Here is a 21,045-nt window from a genome sequence, read left to right as displayed (position 1 = left end):
ATTACACGCAACCATCGAGTGAGACGCCTTTATCACCAATGTCTCAACAGCCTAATTTGACACATGAGGTATGTAACCAATAAATATTGTTGAGTTTTGAAGTAATATTTGGAAACTTTTGTACATATTCTTGAATGCATTCTTGATTTTTGCAGGAGACAATGAATGAATCAGATGATGACACTCCTGCCCTTGATACTCAAGTATTCTCTCCTAATCTGACAAAAAGAGGTATATGCTCAATGATATTGTTTTCACAGTTGGAGTTTACAAATTAGTTTTGGGTGATTTTTTTTACATATAAAGGCTTTTCTGATTTTTGACAGAAAGAAACAAGTGAGTCACCTGCTGAGAGGCCATCCAATCCTAATCAAGATGGAAAACCAGATGATGAGGTAATATTTATTCTAGAAATTATAGTTGAATGTATTCATGATGGCCTTTCCTGATTTTTTTTTGCAGATTGTGAGAGAGAAATTAACAAGGGAGTCACCTGCTGCTCAGAGTCAAGCTTCGCAGAAAGAAACAGTGGAAATGAATGAGACACCTTCTTCTCCAATAGCTCCAAAGAGTATTGAAACTCCCGTTTATACTCCAAGTCAGACTCAGCAGGTACATGGTCAAAAAAAAATCTTGGATTTTTAAGTTAATGTTTGGAAGCTTTAGAACGTACTCTGGATTGCCTTCGTGATAATTTTTACAGATTGAGAGAGAGCCATCGGATGACACGCCTGCCCTTGATAGTCAAGTTTTCACTCCTAATCTGACAAAAGAGGTATATGCTCAATGACAGTTGGAGTTTACAATTAGTTTTGGGTGATTTACATATATAGACCTTTCTAATTTTTGGCAGAGGGAAACACAAACCTCTACTGATGAGACGCCACCCAAAACTAATCAAGAAGAAGGAAAAACAAATGATGAGGTAATATTTACTCTAGAAATTATAATTGAATGTATTCATGATGGCCTTTCCTGATATTTTTTGCAGATTGTGATTGAGTCACCTGCTGCTCAGACTCAAGTTTCGCAGAAAGAAACACTGGAAATGAATGAGACACCTTCTTCTCCAATATCTCCAAAGAGTATTGAGGCTCAAGTTTTTACTCCAATTCAGAAACAGCAGGTAAATGCTCAAAAAATCTTGGAGATTTCAAGTAATGTTTGGAAGCTTTTGTACGTGTTTTTGATCCCCTTCCTGACTTTTTTTTTTGCAGACGGTAACAGAGGGAACGTATGAGGCTACACAGCCATTGACTGAGATCATTTCAGCAAACAATAAAAAGGTAAGCATAGAAATGTCTTTCATAAGTACAACTTGAATTTTAAATTGTAGAAACTTCTTCATAACTACCTCTTTTATTTTATTGTTATTACAGGAGGATATACATGTTGTGCATCACACACCTTCCTCTCCATTGTCTTCACTAATTGCACTAGTTATTGAGGAAAATAAGAATGCTTTGGTAAGAAGAAATATTTAAAATGTTTATGTAATATTTTTCTATTCAACTAACTCTTACCATTTACTTTTGTCTTATAGAGTGAGACAGAAACTGCGACCCAATATTTTTCTCTAAATGAGGGAGAGGAGACACAATCAAGCAGAAAGAATCAAGCAGAAGAAAATCTCAAGGATACTACAAAACATACAACTGAGCTAGTTTCCACAGATGTTTCAAAGACACACCCTCTTACACAGCCTCTTACTCAGCAAACACAGCACCTTCAGACAAGTGAGGGAGAGCAATCCGATGAGACACCATCAGAGCAGAATCAAGCAGAAGAAAATCTCAAGGATACTACAGAACCTACTACTGAGCTAGTTTCCACAGAGCCTACTACTGAACCTACTACTGAGCATGTTTCGAAGATACCGCCTATTACTCAGAAAACAGAGCATCTTCAGACAAGTGCTATAGATTTTTCAGAAACAAACGAGGTATGCATCGAGTATATTTGATCTTTAATTATTATTCTAACAATTTGAAACCGCTGATGTTACTGAATCTTCATTTTTCATAGGTTGAAGTAAGCAGGCTTCTAGCTCACTTTCAAATAGACGCAGAGGTTGAGATTTTGTCTACTGATGACGAAATATGGTATCCAGGAAAGGTTGTTGATCTTAAACTGTGTGAAGGACTAGAGGAGCTGACAGTTGAGTACACGACACTCTTCGCAGACCAACATAGACTTCAGAAACTTCAGGATACTATCACGGCTGACAAAATACGTCCTGCAACACCAACTAGTGACCAAAAATCCTTTGAGATGATGGATAAGGTAGAAGTCTTTTACAACAATGGCTGGAGCAGCGGACAAATTAGCATGGTACTTGGTGATAACACATACTCGGTGTGTCTCTATACTTCTATGGAAACTATTCTATTCAAACATTCAGATTTGCGAATTCATAGAGAGTGGAAAGATGGAGTCTGGAAGATGGCAGATAAGGTAAATCATAACTTTAATTATACTTCACGTGAATTGTTTGATATACATACATTTTAGTTTCAGGAATGGTTTCCAGAAATTCCGATTGCAACAAATTTGATAATATTTTGCTTGGTGTCTATTGTTTGATTAAAGGTGAAGCCTGATAAGAAAAGGAAAGATGCTACCTCATCACAAAATTCTGGAATGGATAATGTTTTCCTAAGAAGGAGCGAGAGGGTGCCTAAACGATCTAGAGACACAAAAACTCCATTCAAGTTTGACAGAAATCCGGCTTTAACTGTAATACCTGAGATTATACCTGCAGTTGATCCGTTTTCAACTCCTGCGGAACATAAGCTTTCAAGGCTTCAAAATTGGATGACATTAAAGCCCGGCATGCATGAAACGTAAGCATGTTTCTGTCCTTGTCTATATATTCTTATATTTATGTATAAAAGGTTTAGTAATTCCTTTGAATCTTTAATCGACTGCAGGTCCCTATCAATCAATGATAATAAGATAAGGAAATCTTTCTTTCAAAGCATGGAAAATGCAAAAAAGGACCTTAAGAAAGAGGTAATTTCTTCACATATGTTCTTGCCTTGAGCTTTTTTTTAAAAAAAAATTCAGGAAGGATTTGTTTAGTTTCATAAATTAGATAGTAACAAAATAGATAATGTTTGCATTTTTTTTTGCAGCACATTGATGGAGCCTTTGCAATGCTAAATTGCAGAAGAAATGAGAATGCTGCTTGGTTCCACAACTACAAGATTCCAAAGGCGTGCTTCCTACCTATGGAGTTCTTGCATTGCTTGCTCTCTCATGATTTGGCTTACAAGAAAGAAAAGGTCAAAGGTAAAAAGATTTTCAACGATTTATTTAAAGATATTGTAAGAGGGAAGGTATATCCAGAGAAGACATGGGGAGAAGATGTTGATGTTGTGTATGGGATTACTCTTGGAAAAAAAAGCAATGTCTGGATTGGGATGGAAATTCATTTGAAGAAGAAAAGAATCACAGTATATGATTGTTTTCAAAAGGAAAGCAACAGCATTGATATTCCTCAAGTGAAAAAGTTGGCAGGTATATATAAACAATTTGTATTTATGTATTCAACTGTTTCTTGGTTTGAAATATTCAACTGATTCTATCTTTATATTGATTTTTAAATATGACAGTGTTGATTTCTGATCTGCTGGTGGAATCTTCTGGTGATGAGGTAGATAAAGTGAAGATGATTCCATTTGAGGTTGAGCAGGCACAAGGTTTACCCAAGACAAAACATCCTTTCAACTGTGGGATATTTCTTGTCAAGATTCTGGAGTGCCAGTCATTGAAGATAGGAGACATGACAAAGATTAATGATGACAATGCATTGGAGCTAAGGAGAACCTTGTCTTGTGAGATCTTCAACCAATTTGTGGATGAGAGCTTTGGGAAATGAGAATGATGCATCAAAACATTTTTTGTTTTAGTTAAGACTCGGTTTTAGTTATGACTGTTTATTTTGTTATGTTGTTGGCATCTGGTTACATAAGAAAGATTGGAAGGATATCAAGTATTTTTTTTGGGTATCATATATCTTGGAAGGTTAAATAATGTTTCTGGATGGGTTTCCAGAAAAAATTGTAAGCTTAAAATTGTGATGTTTACAGACAAAAAAAAAAAAAAAATTAGATCCAAAAAGGATCGAACCCAGAGGGAGAGAGTTTGCGTATTTGGATAGTGTGGGATTTTAGCCACTGTTAATGGATTACATTTAATTGTATTTAACTCCAAACTATAACACAAAAAAAAATTAAAATTGATTTTGAATCCACCACTTATCGAACCCGGGGATAGAGAGACTTTTGTGTTATGAAATGCCTCGGTTTAACCGCTGGTCTGAAGTGAATCATCTGTTAAAGAATATTACATAAGCATACTGAAACCAATTAATATAGGATAGGTTTCCAAAACCAATACATTTCGATTGGAAAAAGACAAAACTCTTGCTGTCTCAACACTCTCGCCGTTTCAAACTTCTCGAATCTCACTCGTCTCCGCCTCTCGAATCTCTCTCTCATCTCCATATCTCTCGATCTCTGACGAAAACCCATCTCCAAAACTCTCTCTCTCTCTCGATCTTTTACGCGAGCTCTCTCTATTCTCCGAGAAAAACCATTTCTAGAGCTCTATCTCTTTAAGGTATGTTGCAGATTCAACCTTATGTGTGTTTTCTTTCTGAGAGATTGGTCTCCTGGTTTTTGCTTGTGTATAGACTTGCTCGTTTTAACCTAATGTGATTGGTAGAATTCTAGTTCATGTGAAAGCATGTGTATAGACTTCAGGAAGGATTTGTATTGTTTCAGGAAACCCTTCCTGCAGATTCAACCTTATGTGTGTTTTCTCCATATCTCTCGATCTCCGACGAAAACCCATCTCCAGAACTCTCTCTCTCTCGATCTTTTACGCGAGCTCTCTCTATTCTCCGAGAAAAACCATTTCTAGAGCTCTATCTCTTTAAGGTATGTTGCAGATTCAACCTTATGTGTGTTTTCTTTCTGAGAGATTTGTCTCCTGGTTTTTGCTTGTGTATAGACTTGCTCGTTTTAACCTAATATGATTGGTAGAATTCTAGTTCATGCGAAAGCATGTGTATAGACTTCAGGAAGGATTTGTATTGTTTCAGGAAACCCTTCCTGCAGATTCAACCTTATGTGTGTTTTCTTTCTGAGAGATTGGTCTCCTGGTTTTTGCTTGTGTATAGACTTGCTCGTTTTAACCTAATATGATTGGTAGAATTCTAGTTCATGTGAAAGCATGTGTATAGACTTCAGGAAGGCTTTGTATTGTTTCAGGAAACCCTTCCTGCAGATTCAACCTTATGTGTGTTTTCTTTCTGAGAGATTGGTCTCCTGGTTTTTGCTTGTGTATAGACTTGCTCGTTTTAACCTAATATGATTGGTAGAATTCTAGTTCATGTGAAAGCATGTGTATAGACTTCAGGAAGGATTTGTATTGTTTCAGGAAACCCTTCCTGCAGATTCAACCTTATGTGTGTTTTCTTTCTGAGAGATTGGTCTCCTGGTTTTTGCTTGTGTATAGACTTGCTCGTTTTAACCTAATATGATTGGTAGAATTCTAGTTCATGTGAAAGCATGTGTATAGACTTCAGGAAGGATTTGTATTGTTTCAGGAAACCCTTCCTGCAGATTCAACCTTATGTGTGTTTTCTTTCTGAGAGATTGGTCTCCTAGTTTTTGCTTGTGTATAGACTTGCTCATTTTAACCTAATATGATTGGTAGAATTCTAGTTCATGTGAAAGCATGTGTATAGACTTCAGGAAGGATTTGTATTGTTTCAGGAAACCCTTCCTGCAGATTCAACCTTATGTGTGTTTTCTTTCTGAGAGATTGGTCTCCTGGTTTTTGCTTGTGTATTGACTTGCTCGTTTTAACCTAATATGATTGGTAGAATCCTAGTTCATGTGAAAGCATGTGTATAGACTTCAGGAAGGATTTGTATTGTTTCAGGAAACCCTTCCTGAAACAAGATGGGAGATCCATTACCATTAAGACTAGCACTGCCTGAGCTGAGATATCCGATTGGATCAGAGCCAGAGAAGACGATATCGATAAACCAACACTCGATAGTTGCTTATATCAAAACTGTTAAGGAAATTCTAGGAAATGATGAGTTCAACAGAATAAGAGGGACGTTTTTGGGACCGGTGATCAAGCTTGGAGAGAGGTCTTTGAAATTATCAGCTAAGATAGTGCACGCAGTTCTCACCAAAAGCATCAAGACAGTGAAGAGATACGAATCCTTGTTCCATTTTGGTGCTCAGCCAATGAGGTTCTCTATAAAAGAATTCCACATGGTGACTGGTTTGAAATGTAGTGGTGAAGCAAGAGAACCACGAGAGGAAACCGAGAGATTTAAGTGGGACTTCCTAAAAGGGCGTACTCATACAGTAAAGGACGTGGAGAAGTAGCTCAGAAACACAAGAGAAGATGCTTCTGATGAGAGATTCTGCCTTGCAATGCTCCTCCTGATTGAGAGCATACTACTACAGAAGAGCCTTCTCGACGGTGGCACAACTTTTACTTTGGATTATGTGAAAATAGCGCAGGATATGGATGTCTTGATGACATACCCATGGGGGAGAACAGCTTATAATTTGCTGTTAAAATCACTTCAGAGAGCTGTCGACAAAAGCCTCGACAAAAACAATTATGATTTGCAAGGATTCCCTATGGCATTTCTTATATGGATACTTGAGTCAGTACCTTTGCTACAGTATGCATTCAGTCAAGTGGTTCCTATTCTGAGCGTTCAACCGTCTACCCCAATATTTTTGTGTGAGAAGTACCTTCAAATAGCTTCTCCACAGCTGATAGATGTTCTCCTAATTGAAATCAAAGATCATGTAAAGTTTTTACATTATTTTTTTCTTGTTTCTGTGTTGCCTTATGATTCTCCATTTAAAAGCTAATTATTTTTATGGTTTCAGCTTAAGGTCATATGCATCCTACCTCCTATTCCTAATGATCCAGAAGCTGATGTTTGCATGGAAGACGAAGCTAATAAAGATCTGGATGACATGGCCGATTTATCCAAGAGAGGTTATAAGTTTAAAATTAGAGATTGGCGAAACATGTCAGTAGACCTATACGGTGCTAATGAACAAATAAGAAGAGCATCTTTACTGTTTGGGAATGGAGGGATGAGTCAAGCTTCTTCTTCGTATCAGGAGGAGTCTTTGGAATCAAAGATCAACAGAATCAGCGAGATGGTGGGAGATAATTTAAGGATCATGAACGATTGTTTGTGTTTGATTGAAAAAGACAGGAAACAGATTAAAGAACGTGTGACAAAACTAGAGAAACTACAAAGAGTTACTTCATATGAAACTCCAAACAATGAGGTAACTTTTTTTCGGAAATTAAAATTAATGTTTATCTAGTTCTTGATTCAGTTTTTTTTTTTTTTGAGTTGTCAAGTAATTTTGGAAGATGTTATACATATTTAGGATTGCCTTCCTAATTTTTGTTCTACTTGCACAGACTGACACAACTCCATTTCATGAGACGGCTTCTAGACAAGGTGAAGCCAATACAGATCAAGCAGATGAACAACTTAACAATGAGGCAAGTATAATTTTGAAAACTGTTGGTATTTATAAAATTATGAATTTGGTTGTACTTCAATTAATTTTTGGAAGTTCTTGTACGTGTTCATAATCACATTCCTGACTTCAGGATACACGAGAGCCTATGAATGAGATCACGAAAGAGACACCTGGTTCTCCAATAGCTCAACAGAATATTGAGACTCCAGTCCTTACTCCAATTCAGACGCAACAGGTACATTCTTTAAAAAAATGGACTTTTCAAGTAATTTTTGGAAGCCCTTGTACGTGTTCATGAAACCATTCCTGAATTCAGGAGACTCACGAGCTTATGAATGAGAACATTTCACCAAACATTCAGGAGACTCACGAGCAAAATAAGGTATTACTTTTATTTTAAAACCTTTAATAAATATAAAGCAACTATCAAAATGACTGGATATCCTTGAATCTAAACCATCACAGGATGTAGAAAGCAGAGTTCAAAATACCTTTGAGATCAGAGCAAATGTGGAGATTTCATCACAAGATGACAATACTTGTCATAAATGGTATCCAGGAAATGTGTTGGCAACATATTTGGTTGATGGGGTTGAGATGGTGAAAGTTGAGTACTCCGCACCGTCTCTGGACGAAAAGAAGAGGAAAAGGAGTGTTGAGACACGTGTATCAATTGATAGAATACGTCCTCAACCACCACCTGAGAGACCTGGAGCGAAGAAAAGTTATGAGCTAATGGATGACTTAGAGGTGTTCGACAATGGTGTCTGGTGCGCTGGAAAAGTTAAAGTCATTTTGTTTGATGGCACGTGTTTTGTCTCTTTGAACAATTCTACTGAACAAATTCACTTCAACGATTCTGAGATGCGAAAACCAAGAAAATGGGTAGATGGTGTTTGGAAGATGACAGAAAAGGTAAAACAAATGCCTTGGATAACTTGAATTGAAAAATAATGTCATTTGTTTAATATCTCGTTATTGTTTTTCAGATAGAAGAAGAGCAGACGCAGAGTGTGAATCCAAGTGAAGGAGATGGTGATAAAAGGTATGAAATATTTATACATCATACTAGGAATTAAGATATAAATGTATCTGAATTTTTGTCATTCAAAAAGGGGAAGGCGAAGGCTGTCGCTTGTAAGAAGAAGAAGAAAGCAAATGCTCAGCCAGTAGATTTGCTTCCTTTTCTACAGCGAGAAGAGAAGAGGCCAATACGACCTAGAAACCCTCCTATGCCTGTAACACCTGAGGTAATCCTTCCAATTGATCCATTTGTGACACCTGAATTTCCTCGGTTTTCAAGGCTTGCACACTGGATGGATCTACGGGGCATATATCGTGTGTAAGCAAATTTTTGCCCTTGCATAAATATTCCTAATTTATTTTGTCAAAGTTTCGATTGATACTAGTTAATTTTATCAACTACAGACCGTTTTATATCAATGGAAGAGAAATTGAAAAAGAGTTCTTTCAAAAAATGGACGATGCAGAAAAGAATCTCAACAAAGAGGTAATCAACACTCTGTTCTGTCTTCTATTTATTTAATGTTAATAATTAATGTGGTTCAAGATGATGCAATGTGATTAGGAAAAGGATATGATTGAGTTTTGTATTTACAAACTCTGTTTCGATTCTTATTGAGTGGTAATAATGCTTTGTGGATATTTGATTGTGTCATATGTTTAGGAAGAGGTTGAGTTTAGCTATGTTAGATGTCCATGTTATAGCAGTTCTATATGAAGTTTCTAACTATATTGTTACATTGGCAGCACATAAATGTTGCATTTGAAATGCTAAATTGTAAGAGGGTTGAGCAAGGTGCTTGGTTCCGCAACAACAATCTTCCAGCAGCATGCTTTGTACCAGTCAGATTCTTAGAAGTGGTTGGGTACACTTATGAATCTGTCAGGAAGCCACATAAGAAAAAAACAAACGTTATTGGAGGGCTGTGTAGGCGAACTTGTGAAAGGTTTAATACATCCAAAGAAGGTATGGCTGGAAGATGTTTATGTTATATATGGTGTCATTGAAGATAAGTTGAGCTATCACTATATTGGGATAGAGATACAATTGATTGATAACATAATCACACTCTTCCATTGTGGTCTTCCAAAAGCAAATATCAAACGTGCTCTTAATCAAATCCAAGAACTGACAGGTAAAAACTCTTTGTGATTTATTAATTTTATCATTCAGTGTAGAAAAATCAGTTTTATTTATATTGTTACATTGATTATGGATAGGATTGTGAAAGTATGCGTATCCTGAAAAAAGAATTTTAGCTAATTTAGAAAATAAAAGTTTGTCTCTTGCTGCTTGTGCTTGTGATGCATTTTTACATATTCATTTTGTTGTCTGTTGGTGATTAATTTATTGTATAACTAGGGGGGTGTCCGCGCTTCGCGCAGAATATTGTTTTATTGTTGTTAAAAGTATGATTTTTTGGATAATGTAATTATGTGATCACTTTTATTTGTTAAGAATGTTATTTGGTGTTTTTATTGTGTTATGTAGTAGTAATAGTGATATGTTAATATATTTTGTCTTTGTTTTTTTAATAATGTGTTTTGTCTGTATAGTATTTGTTAGCAGTGAAGTGAGCCTCTAATATAAAAATATATTGAATTTCAATAACTTTGCATTTATGCATTTGTTGATTCTAAGATTTACGGTTTCAGCGTCAAAATTTTCTTTTATTTTTTTTTATGTTTTTGAACATTATATCTTTCAAGATGTTTTTGTTTTTTTCCCATATTTTTACATTGAGCCTTCAACATCTATGTATCTTCTTTACGTTTCTGGTATGCGGTGTTTCTCATCATCACCAAAAAAGACTCACCTCATGCTCTTGTTCTTTATCGCCTTCTTCACCTTGAGATTTCTGGTATTTATTGTAGATCGGGTTTAGGAGTTCCCAGTTGTGCGGTTGTTTCTCGCATCATTTTAGGCTACTCCATGCAATATTGGATGCTCCTCTTCTTCCTTAGATTTTAGCTGATGTTAGGAACTGCATCTCTTTGGGTTGGGTCAGAATTTAGTCGTCTTTGAAGTTGTTTTCCTCGTCGTTGGCTTACCATTGTTACTCCCCTCTCGTCTTGGTTTTCAAGATATGGTTTTTGGTGATCTGACTTCTATAGCTCGAGGACGGCTCCACGATTTGATGATTTCGTTTTGTCTACCCTTCCAGCTATGTTCTTTCATCTCGTTGCAGCTTTCAACCCTGCTTGCGTCTCTGTGACTCTCTCTCTTTTTCGCCATGTTTGCCACTCTAGGTTTGGATAGTGTTCTCCTCCGAGTATGCTCTGTAGATTTGGAAGATTGTTTCTGGTCTCAAGTCTGGACTCATGTTTCTCGGGGGTTGGCTTCATTTCTCCCTCACTCATGTTGTTCTCTTCTTCCCTTAGTATAAATGTGTGATATTAGACTCTTGGAGCTTTAGTCCCTTCTATCCAGAATTTTGTGGTTCTTCCCCGGCATAGGCGTCTTGTTTGTGCTTGTTTAGTTTCTGAGATGCTTCTTACCTCTTAGCTGGTGGTTGTGCTTATCGTTTGTTATGTATGTCTCTTCCTGCTTCGTGGTGATTTTGGCCTTCTGTTGATTATTCTTACTCTAACCCGCTTTCTTGGTTCTTTGCATTGGTCCTTGATCACGCTCATTTGTGTTCGAGGGATTGCTTTATCTGAAGATTATATTTCTACATTTTACTGACTTTTGATTGTTCTGGCCAAGATACTCTATGATAAAGTGGGGTAAGTTAGTTTTCGTTCTTGATCGCCTTTGAGCTCTGGACCTTTATTGAGTTAGTGTTTCTTTGGCATTTTTTTTCTCTGGGATTATGGTGGTTTTATGTTTAAATTATGTGTTCTGCTTTAGTTTGGTTAATATTAAGATAAATATATAGTTGTAAATGAAATAATAGAAAATAGTAAAAAATAATAAAATAACGAAAGTTTATGTTATTTTTAGCTGCGAATAAATTAAATATTTAAAGTACATTTATATTTTTTACTTATTTCTTTATTCGTTTTGCAATTTTTTGAACAATAAAATAAATTAAAATATATTAGCAAAATTCAAATGATGATGGTTAGTGTGAGAAGGATTAGATAATGTATAATTAGAAAATAGTAAACCAAATTGCAATAATCTAAAAGAAGAAGGATCTAAAATGTAAAAAGACAAAAAGATGACACGTGGCAGCAAACCCCCCTGCCACTTGTCGGAAGAAGGGAAAAAGTCTACTTTATATATAAAGATTTTGGGTATTTATGACAGTGTTGATTAGTGCCATAAAGATGGAACTTCTTGGTGAAGAGGTTAATTTCGAAGATATCAGTCCATTTCAAGTTAAGTTTGCAGAAGGGCTTCCAAAGACAAAATTTCTATACAACTGTGGTATTTTTGTTGTGAGGATGCTGGAATGCAGGTCACTGGGATTGAAGAGCATGGCTAATATAAATGATGAAACTGCGATGGACTTACGAAGCAAGCTATGTTGTGAGATCTTCGACCAGTTTATGGATAAAGATTTCCAGGAAGGTCAAAGGAAGTGAAAATGTCATATTTGTTCTGTTTTTTACTCTGTTTTTCTACTTTGACGTTAATTATCCCTAACGTTTAAGTTTAAGTTTGTAATGAATTATCCCTAACGTTTTTTTCATTTAGATTGTTATTGAAATTTTTTTAGGATGTCTTGATGAATTGTCAAATGCTTATTGTACTTTTAGGATGAGTTTCCAGAAAAAGAGTGAGAAAGCAAAATGCACCATAGCCTAGCAAATTCCTTTAAAGTTTACAAAAAAAATGAAAAAGAATGTGATCCGATGTCAATTGAACTCGTTAACTTTTGAATATTTAATTAAAAATAGAAAAAAATGTGAGTATACACAACGGGGATCGAACACGGCTTATTGTGTGATAAGGGTACACTAAGAGTAGAAGGGCTTGCCACTAGGCTATGGTGGATATTCGATAACAGTGTAAATGTGAATTTATTTAATCACCGACGATAGATTTATATAATCTGGATATCATTTTAGGTATTCAGGATAGCTTTCCAAAAACAAATTCCTTTAATGTTTACAAAAAAAAATAAAAAAGAATGTGATCCGATTTGGATTGAACTCGTGAACTCTCGAAAGATGAATAAAAGTGTGCTAGGTTTAGGTGAATCATCTGATATATGTGTCCACATAAATGAATTTAACCGCATTTTATGTCAAATTCAGGATGGCTTTCCAGAAACGAATATGAAACCGAGATTAGCCAGATATAAGACCACTAATCCTCTACATTTTAATCAGTGTTTTTGTTTTGTTTTGACTGAAACACAACACAAAAGAAGATGATAACATGAGATTACTCATAATGTGGTTTCTTAAAATAAATCATAATGTGGTTTCTTAAAACAAATCATAATGTGGTTTCTTAAAACATAAGCTTTAAAACATAAAAAAAGAGAAGATCATAACATGAGATTACTCATCCAACAACCACTTTTCCTCAAGCTTACACCAATCAGGAACTTTGACCTTCACATCAGCAAGCATTCCATTCGCTTCCATGAGTTCTTCTTTGAGTTTTTCCAACTCAGCAGTGAAGTCAAATTTTCCTTTAGCCTTAATAATCTCTTCAAACAACTCGATTTGGGAAGCAATGGAATTTGCTTTGCTGGCTGCCTGATGCCATTCAATTTCAGATAGCCTTGTGTTCGTTGGACAAACGAAGAAGAGCCCTATAACGTTCCACAGTTTCCGCCTTTCCTTTGTTGAAACCATCGGAAGCATCAGATCCGTAAACCTCCTTTATGGGACGCTTCATCATCTTCTTTGACCCTTCCATTGAAACTTGATGAATGAGAAAAGAAAAAACACAGAAGAAATGAAAGTCAGTAAAAGAGAGATCTGATATCTTCCCGTGTATATATAGAACGAAAAGTAACCCTTCGATTACTATAAAATGGTTTAGAAAGCAACCTTTCGATTATTGAACGGTTACTGAGATAAATGATGTCTATTTTAGAAAGGAACCGTTAAAAAAAATCTGATTCCAAGGGGATTCGAACCCAGGTCGAGACAAGTGTATAAGTTTCGAAAGATAGGTGGTTTAGCCGCTAGGCCAAGGAGAATCATCTGGTAGATTTTCCCACATAAACATATTTAACCGTACAAATTGTGATTAGCAAAATTTGGAGAAAAAAAAATAAAAATATACACATCTCCCAGGATTCGAACCTGAAATGTCTGGGAGGAAAGGCGGAATAAGGTATACCACTAGACCAAGTGTGTTTCAATCGTTAGGTGAAGTAAGTAACAGTTAACCGTACAAATTGTGATTAGCAAAATTTGGAGAAAAAAAAATAAAAATATACACATCTCCCAGGATTCGAACCTGAAATGTCTGGGAGGAAAGGCGGAATAAGGTATACCACTAGACCAAGTGTGTTTCAATCGTTAGGTGAAGTAAGTAACAGTTAACCGTACAAATTGTGATTAGCAAAATTTGGAGAAAAAAAAATAAAAATATACACATCTCCCAGGATTCGAACCTGAAATGTCTGGGAGGAAAGGCGGAATAAGGTATACCACTAGACCAAGTGTGTTTCAATCGTTAGGTGAAGTAAGTAACAGAATATATTTCTTTTATCTGTAATAATTTAAAAAAAAAATCTGATTCCAAGGGGTACCAAAACTAGGTTGGGACAAGTGTTTCAGATTTGGAAAGATAGGTGGTGTAGCCGCTAGGCTGAGGTGAATCATCTGATATAAGTGTCCACATAGATCAATTTAACCGCAAACAATATATTATAAACTTTGGAAAGAAACTCTGAGTTTCAGGATGGGATTCCAGAATAGTTGAATATTACTGTATTTTTTTATAGCAAAGAAGTTTAAACTAAGAATTGAAATGAGATCAAAAGATAATGTTGTATATTACAAAATTTGGAAGAAATCATACTTATTCGGGATAGGGTTCCAAAAGAAAAAATGTATATGGTCTGGTGCATATCATGTAACCATCAAATAGCCAACATCAAAATAATAATCAATAAAAATGTAGAACTTCATCCTATAGGCCTCTCGCATGTGCTCTTGTTGTGCCCTCCTGTGCCACATCTGCTGCACTTGTGGGACTGAGATTTAGATCCAGGAACCCCAAACTCGCCAACGGATCTCTTTCTCTTTGTAGGAGGGCGTCCACTTTTCTTTTTGGTAGCTGGAGGTGGGCAAGACAGTTCATCAATATTCTCTGGATAGGTGGACGTTGACAACTCTCCACCAGGATGTATGCTTTCAGCATAAGCTTTAGCCCAGGTTTCTGTCAAGTGAGAAGCATCAACAAAAAGGTTTTCATCTCTCTTGATATGCTTAGCAGCAGCGATGGCATGGATGCAGGGGATCTTGTCAATGTCGAAAACATTATATGTGCAATGCCGCTTCTCCAAGTCAACAACAAACTTCATTGTTTCATTCTTCACCTCAAACTCGCTTCGATCAACTTGATACACATTCAACAACATTGCGGCCCCTAACCTAGATACCAATTTCTGCACAACTTTTGGAGTAACTAGGTGCTTATGTTTCGCAGCCGCTTCGCGTCGCTCAAAAAACCAAGTGGTCATCGTCAATCTGATAGTTTCAAGGAGAGAGATAATGGGCAACTCACGAGGCATCCTCAACATAGAATTGAGAGACTCTGCAATGTTGGTAGTCATGATATTATACCTGTTCGCAGGCGCATAGCTTCGTGCCCACTTCCTAAAATCAGAATCTTCCAGATACTTAGCCAATTCAGGACATTTATCCTTTATGTCCTTGAAGATTAACCAGAACTCGTGACACGTATAGGCATCAGCAGCGCTTTCCACCAGAGGTAGCAAACCAATCTTCACATATGTAGGAGTGATGTTGCGGAGCAGATGGATCCTGCAAATTCCATGGTGAGATAAGGGATATACATCCTCCAACGCTGAAGAAATGGAGTTAGCCCTGTCTGATACAAAAACAAGATCCGAAGCGTCCGGGATCTTCTGGCTCAAACCTCTAAAGAACCATTTCCAAGAGGCGCCATTTTCTGCGTCAACCACTGCAAAGGCGAGAGGATATAGATGATAATTCCCATCTTGAGCACAAGCTGCCAATAAAGTCCCATTGAATTTTCCCTTCAGAAATGTACCATCTACTGCAATAACTCTCCTCATCAATGAGAATCCCCTTATCGAAGGACCAAAAGCCACAAATGCATACTTGAACTTTCCTGCAGCATCCACATGTTGATAAGTCAAGGAACCAGGGTTTGTTTCTGTGATTTTATACAACCACCTAGACAAATTGTAATAGCTGTCTTCAGGAGTCCCTCTAACCAAAATCTAAGCTTCTTCTCTCACTCTCCAAGCTTGTTTGTAATTGATGTGAACACCATGCAGCATCCTGACCTGTTCAATGATCTGTTTCGGTTTGAGACCTTCCTTTTTTTCTCCATAATTGCTGCAAATCAAAGAACCCAACAACTTTGCAGATGCTTGTCTGTGGTTGGCTTTCCTGTGTGTTGTATCGCATGTATGCTCATGAACATACTTTTTAACAACGAAAAAATCTGAAAGAGGTAGCTTGGTAGCACGCATCCTCCACGTGTAATTTTCATCAACACAACTCAAAAGCACTCTTGACTTGTTAGAAGAGACAGTCTTGTACTCAAACTTCCACTCTAAAGCCCATTTCTTCATCCTCAACATCAACTCTCTCTTTGTCTTAAAATAGCTATTCACCTTAATATCGCCAACTCCTCTCGTGGTTGGTGAAAGTCCAATATGGACAGGGCTAAAATCCGGAAGAGCATTCAGAGGAACTGTAGAAACACCTTCATATAGAAGACTCTGCAAAAGTCGTGTAGTTCTGTAAGGCATAATACTTGATTATGAAGCATATCATGCAAACACAAACAGAAAAAGGGAATTAGGGACAATGTACCTGTTTTTCTCTCTGCACAGTAGAAAGAATCATTGGATTGGCATTCAATGGAACAGGAGAAGCAAATGTATCAGAAGCTTGAGTGTTACAGCTAGATGGATCAGTACTAACCTGCAAAAGTCCAATATGGACAGGACTAAAATCCGGAAGAGCATTCAGAGGAACTGTAGAAACACCTTCATATAGAAGACTCTGCAAAAGTCAAGTAGTTCTGTAAGGCATAATACTTGATTATGAAGCATATCATGCAAACACAAACAGAAAAAGGGAATTAGGGACAATGTACCTGTTTTTCTCTCTGCACAGTAGAAAGAATCATTGGATTGGCATTCAATGGAACAGGAGAAGCAAATGTATCAGAAGCTTGAGTGTTACAGCTAGCTGGATCAGTACTAACCTGCAAAAGTCGAGTAGTTCTGTAAGGCATAATACTTGATTATGAAGCATATCATGCAAACACAAACAGAAAAAGGGAATTAGGGACAATGTACCTGTTTTTCTCTCTGCACAGTAGAAAGAATCACTGGATTGGCATTCAATGGAACAGTAGAAGCAAATGTATCAGAAGCTTGAGTGTTACAGCTAGCTGGATCAGTACTAACCTGCAAAAGTCGAGTAGTTCTGTAAGGCATAATACTTGATTAGGAAGCATATCCTGAAAAGTCTAAGGAAAAAAAAAATCATACAAACCTTAACACACAAACGACAGGTTCCATCAAATGCTCTAGTCTTGGAAATGAAAGTTCTGAGCTGGCGAGTATTACCTATCGAGAGTGGAAGGAAACTTTCAATAATACATTTCATATCCAATGAAATACCATAACTCAAACTGATTTCTTCCTCTTTAACAGTAAAATCTTCAGAGACAATCTTCATCAAATCTTCATACAGTAGATCTTCTTCTATGGAAATGATTAATGCATTCCTCTTCAAATCAACAAGAAACTCCCACTGGAGATATTTTTTTGAGATCCATTGTCCACAGATGCACAAAACTTCCATTGTTCTACAAAATCAACTTCAATTCATCAACAAATGAATAATATATAACAAAAACTAGATAATGTATAACAAAATGAAATGATTCAAACCTTAATCAAATCAGACACACGAGAGAGAGAATGAGATTAATAGACGTAGAAACGACAGATCAATTGAGAAACGACGACGACGACGATAAATAAACGGAGAGACGACGACGACGGATCAACGGAGAGGCGAAGACGACGACGGAGAGACGACGACGATGACGACGACGGAGAGACGACGACGATGACGACGATGGAGAGACGACGACGATGACGACGACGGAGAGACGACGACGATGACGACGAGGGAGAGACGACGACGACGAAAGACAGCGATGAGGAGAAGAAGAAGCGATGAAACGAGGACGGCGACAATTGATTTCAAATTTTTCTTTTTAATTACTTAAAGAAGAGGGCATAAGGGTAAATTACCCCTTTAGTTAAACCTATTTTTGTGATTTCTGATCCTGAGTGCTAGTTTGGGGAGGAAAACTTTGTTTGGTGTTCTTTGTGTCATTTTCTCTTTTAACTTTGTAAGAATTTTAGCAAATATGGTTCAATAAATTTGTTTGATAAACTATGTATAAGCACTGATTTGTATATGTTTTTTTGATATGCGGTATTTGTTTGATCTGTATTTTTTATCTGTCTCACCATTTGAAGCCATATTTGCATGGATTTAGAAAGCTCAAAAAAACAAAACCAAATATTTGTGACAGATATATAATTATAATTTTTATGATCATTATTAATTAATTAGTTATATATTTATAATATTTTATTTTGACATATATAATTTTTTAGAGCTTTTAGTGTTTTAAGATTTTTGTTTTGGTTTGTTGACCTCCTATTTTCTTAAGGATTTAATCTATTTATCATGTGAACTCCGTTAAATGATTTTATCTGTTAGTTTAAAAAAAAAAATAAGTCTATTTAAAATAATGAAATTTCGAAAAAAAAATATATATATATATATATATATATATATATTATTTTTCATATTTATTAGTGTTTCTATAATTTATTAATAGAAATGACATGTTAATTTAACAATTTGATTGGTTGAATTATTTGTTTAAGTGGATAGAATAAAAGCTTTTGGTTTTGACAGTTCTTGTGAGGGATTTTAGATCAATGAAGAGGCAAATCAATATTTTGAAGAATATTTTTATAATCTCATGCTTCTCACTTTGAGAGAGACTCTTCATTTGAAAAAAAAAACTTATGTTGTTACATTATCTTTATTTGTGTAAATATTATCTATATATATTTCTACTATAATACATGTCCATAAATAATTTACAAATTATTAGAATTCAAATTTGATGTGTACTAATATCCAAATATATATGAAATAGTCTGCAAAAACTAATAAAAAGCTAACTAAATCTTTGTAATTATGTAATTATCTTTTCATCTTGTTTAGTTGGATTCTCATAAAAAAAATTGTTACACTTAGAAAATGTTTCAAAGTTTTTTGTGTTGTTGTTTTGTCTATATTGCAAAATTTCTTGAATTGATATTTTAAATTATTTAAATGATTGCATATTTAAATAAGATTTTGTTATTAAAACTTTAGAGAAATATATTTTTTGAGTTGTTTTGTCAAATGTAAATCTTAAATAGGAATTGAAATAATATATTAAACTTACCTTTACTAACTAACACACGTACTTAAAAATATTTTGGTTGCATAATTTAGAGCTACCAAATTTTAGTTCTCTATCTTATATTTTTTTGTCACGAATTCAGTAATCAGTGTTTCTGAATACTTCTCAATGTTTTCATAGACTTTCAAGGAATATATTAATCAGAAACAAAGTATGAAAATTAGGACTCAAAAGTTGAAATCATATTATTGTAATTGTAGATAAGAGTTTGAATCTCCAAACCCATAGATATTATTATCAAGCTTAACAATTAGTTTGATATAAAGAGTCTCTCTCAAAGTGAGAAGCATGAGATTATAAAAATACTCTTCAAAATATTGATTTGCCTCTTCATTGATCTAAAATCCCTCACAAGAACTGTCAAGACCAAAAGAACATAAAGAGAGATTACGGGCCCTGACACGAGCTGCAGCCATAACACGGGCCCTCACATGCATCCCTTACTTGAGTTTGACTTGCTTCACGACTCCGAGGCGGTGAACCCCCAAACAAAAATCGCCTCACGCTTTAGTGAAGCCTTACCATGCTTTTTTAAACACAATTCTCTTTCAATTTGGCTACCTGCTTTTTTCTTCTACATTTTAAGTTTGTACGTTAAGAAAACAACAAACTTAAAATGTCAAAGAAAAAAACAGTAACTTCTAATCTTCATTCAATGATGATGTAATCAATTAAATAATGCAAGGATAATGCAAAACATTCCAGCTACTGGTTCTAACGTCTGATCCGACCCACTCTGTCAATGGCTTACGAAACATACCTCTCATCTGATCCATTGCTTCGCCTTGTTGTCCTCTCGCTCCTTCCGGTATGCATCAGGTTTCGTATAGTGGAGATCAGGGAATGATACCTGAGGTGATCCGCCCCTTAGTTTATGATAGTCTCTTTTGCATCTAGTAATTATCTCAGCCTCCGAGTAGCTAACTCCCTACTTCTCTCCAAGTTCTTGTATAAAAACATAAATTAGATAGTTAGGTGAAATTGTAAAGAGTTCCATGAATCTGGAACACAAACTCTTTGCCAGCTAGCTCTTCAAGACAGCTTGGTAGGTCCTCTTCTCCAGCGGGGGTTCGTTAGCTTTGTTTTTGCTTTTACACACTAATTACTTTTGATCAAAAAAACATACTGATCACTTATTTTGGACTTGGTTGACGTTTTCATTTTCTACGTAGTCCTTGTATTTATGGCCCAGTTTTATTAAAATGTGTTTTTTTTTTTTTTTGATGTTGGGTTATTATCTATTATTGACTTGTGTTTTTTCCATTTGGATACCGTGTCCACTCCTTCCTCTCGCATTTCTCTTTGCTTTTCCATTTCTTCGTTTTCCTCCATCGTTCTGAATACCTATTTATCTGCGCATTGACATCAAGGCCAAAGGTCTTATAGAGTACTTTTTTTGACAAACCACTTCACATTTTTGAAGTTGCTTCGTCCTCTCTAAATCCATATCTGTCAAAATAATAAGATGATAAACTCTATAGGTGAAACCGTGAATCTGAAAGATGTTAAAACAAAGGTTCATGATAGAAAAATATTCAACAAATCAAAATAAACTATCAACTTACAAAGAGAAAAACCCCGAAGGAAAACCGTGAAGAGACAACTAAAAACAGAAAGCAGGTTTCCTGCAGCACTTGAACCATAAAGCTTTGGGTATGTATAAGCCAACCCATAGTCCTCAAACTGATCCTTGTCAATCACACCACAGAAAATTCATTTTTTAATGAGAAGTTTTTATACGTTGAAATCATGTTTTCATGACTGCATTTGAAGAAGTAATCCTATTCAACACTGCATTTGTGACATTCAGAGGAGCATAAACAGAAA

At 35.8% G+C, this 21,045-nt stretch overlaps 3 protein-coding genes across 4 annotated transcripts; 2 read left to right on the top strand and 1 right to left on the bottom strand.

Moving 5' to 3' along the window:
- Nucleotides 1-21: 21 nt before the first annotated feature.
- Nucleotides 22-1,537, top strand: LOC125589886. Its single transcript, XM_048762543.1, has 6 exons — nt 22-612; nt 704-775; nt 854-925; nt 992-1,126; nt 1,218-1,286; nt 1,380-1,537. The coding sequence occupies exons 1-6, from the start codon at nt 433-435 to the stop codon at nt 1,482-1,484; spliced, it is 633 nt and encodes a 210-aa protein (XP_048618500.1). The 5' UTR covers nt 22-432; the 3' UTR covers nt 1,485-1,537.
- A 163-nt stretch (nt 1,538-1,700) lies between these two features.
- Nucleotides 1,701-3,949, top strand: LOC125589885. 2 transcript variants are annotated; one of them, XM_048762542.1, is made up of 6 exons: nt 1,722-1,942; nt 2,026-2,031; nt 2,111-2,843; nt 2,931-3,012; nt 3,135-3,519; nt 3,615-3,949. In XM_048762542.1, the coding sequence occupies exons 3-6, from the start codon at nt 2,641-2,643 to the stop codon at nt 3,878-3,880; spliced, it is 936 nt and encodes a 311-aa protein (XP_048618499.1). In that variant the 5' UTR covers nt 1,722-1,942; nt 2,026-2,031; nt 2,111-2,640; the 3' UTR covers nt 3,881-3,949. The 2 variants fall into 2 exon arrangements, with proteins under 2 accessions (XP_048618498.1, XP_048618499.1); XM_048762541.1 differs by having other exon boundaries at nt 1,701-1,942; nt 2,026-2,843.
- Nucleotides 3,950-14,614: 10,665 nt separating this feature from the next.
- On the bottom strand, nt 14,615-16,456 carry LOC125590551. Its single transcript, XM_048764147.1, has 2 exons — nt 15,970-16,456; nt 14,615-15,852 (listed from the first exon to the last, which is right to left on the bottom strand). The coding sequence occupies exons 1-2, from the start codon at nt 16,454-16,456 to the stop codon at nt 14,615-14,617; spliced, it is 1,725 nt and encodes a 574-aa protein (XP_048620104.1).
- Nucleotides 16,457-21,045: the final 4,589 nt, after the last annotated feature.

Source organism: Brassica napus, chromosome C7, assembly GCF_020379485.1.
Source record: "Brassica napus cultivar Da-Ae chromosome C7, Da-Ae, whole genome shotgun sequence".
Lineage (NCBI taxonomy): Eukaryota > Viridiplantae > Streptophyta > Magnoliopsida > Brassicales > Brassicaceae > Brassica > Brassica napus.
This window is presented reverse-complemented; position numbering and strand designations above follow the sequence as displayed.

What these genes read in the sequence shown, in the direction of transcription:
- LOC125589886 (XM_048762543.1), top strand. Translation starts at nt 433, where the DNA reads ATGATGGCCTTTCCTGATTTTTTTTTGCAGATTGTGAGAGAGAAATTA. An exon ending in CTCCAAGTCAGACTCAGCAG is followed by an intron (nt 613 to 703) that starts GTACATGGTCAA and finishes TAATTTTTACAG; the next exon opens with ATTGAGAGAGAGCCATCGGA. An exon ending in AAGGAAAAACAAATGATGAG is followed by an intron (nt 926 to 991) that starts GTAATATTTACT and finishes TATTTTTTGCAG; the next exon opens with ATTGTGATTGAGTCACCTGC.
- LOC125589885 (XM_048762541.1), top strand. Translation starts at nt 2,641, where the DNA reads ATGGATAATGTTTTCCTAAGAAGGAGCGAGAGGGTGCCTAAACGATCT. An exon ending in AAGCCCGGCATGCATGAAAC is followed by an intron (nt 2,844 to 2,930) that starts GTAAGCATGTTT and finishes AATCGACTGCAG; the next exon opens with GTCCCTATCAATCAATGATA. An exon ending in AAAAGGACCTTAAGAAAGAG is followed by an intron (nt 3,013 to 3,134) that starts GTAATTTCTTCA and finishes TTTTTTTTGCAG; the next exon opens with CACATTGATGGAGCCTTTGC.
- LOC125590551 (XM_048764147.1), bottom strand. Translation starts at nt 16,456, where the DNA reads ATGCCTTACAGAACTACACGACTTTTGCAGAGTCTTCTATATGAAGGT. An exon ending in ACAGGTCAGGATGCTGCATG is followed by an intron (nt 15,853 to 15,969) that starts GTGTTCACATCA and finishes ATAAAATCACAG; the next exon opens with AAACAAACCCTGGTTCCTTG.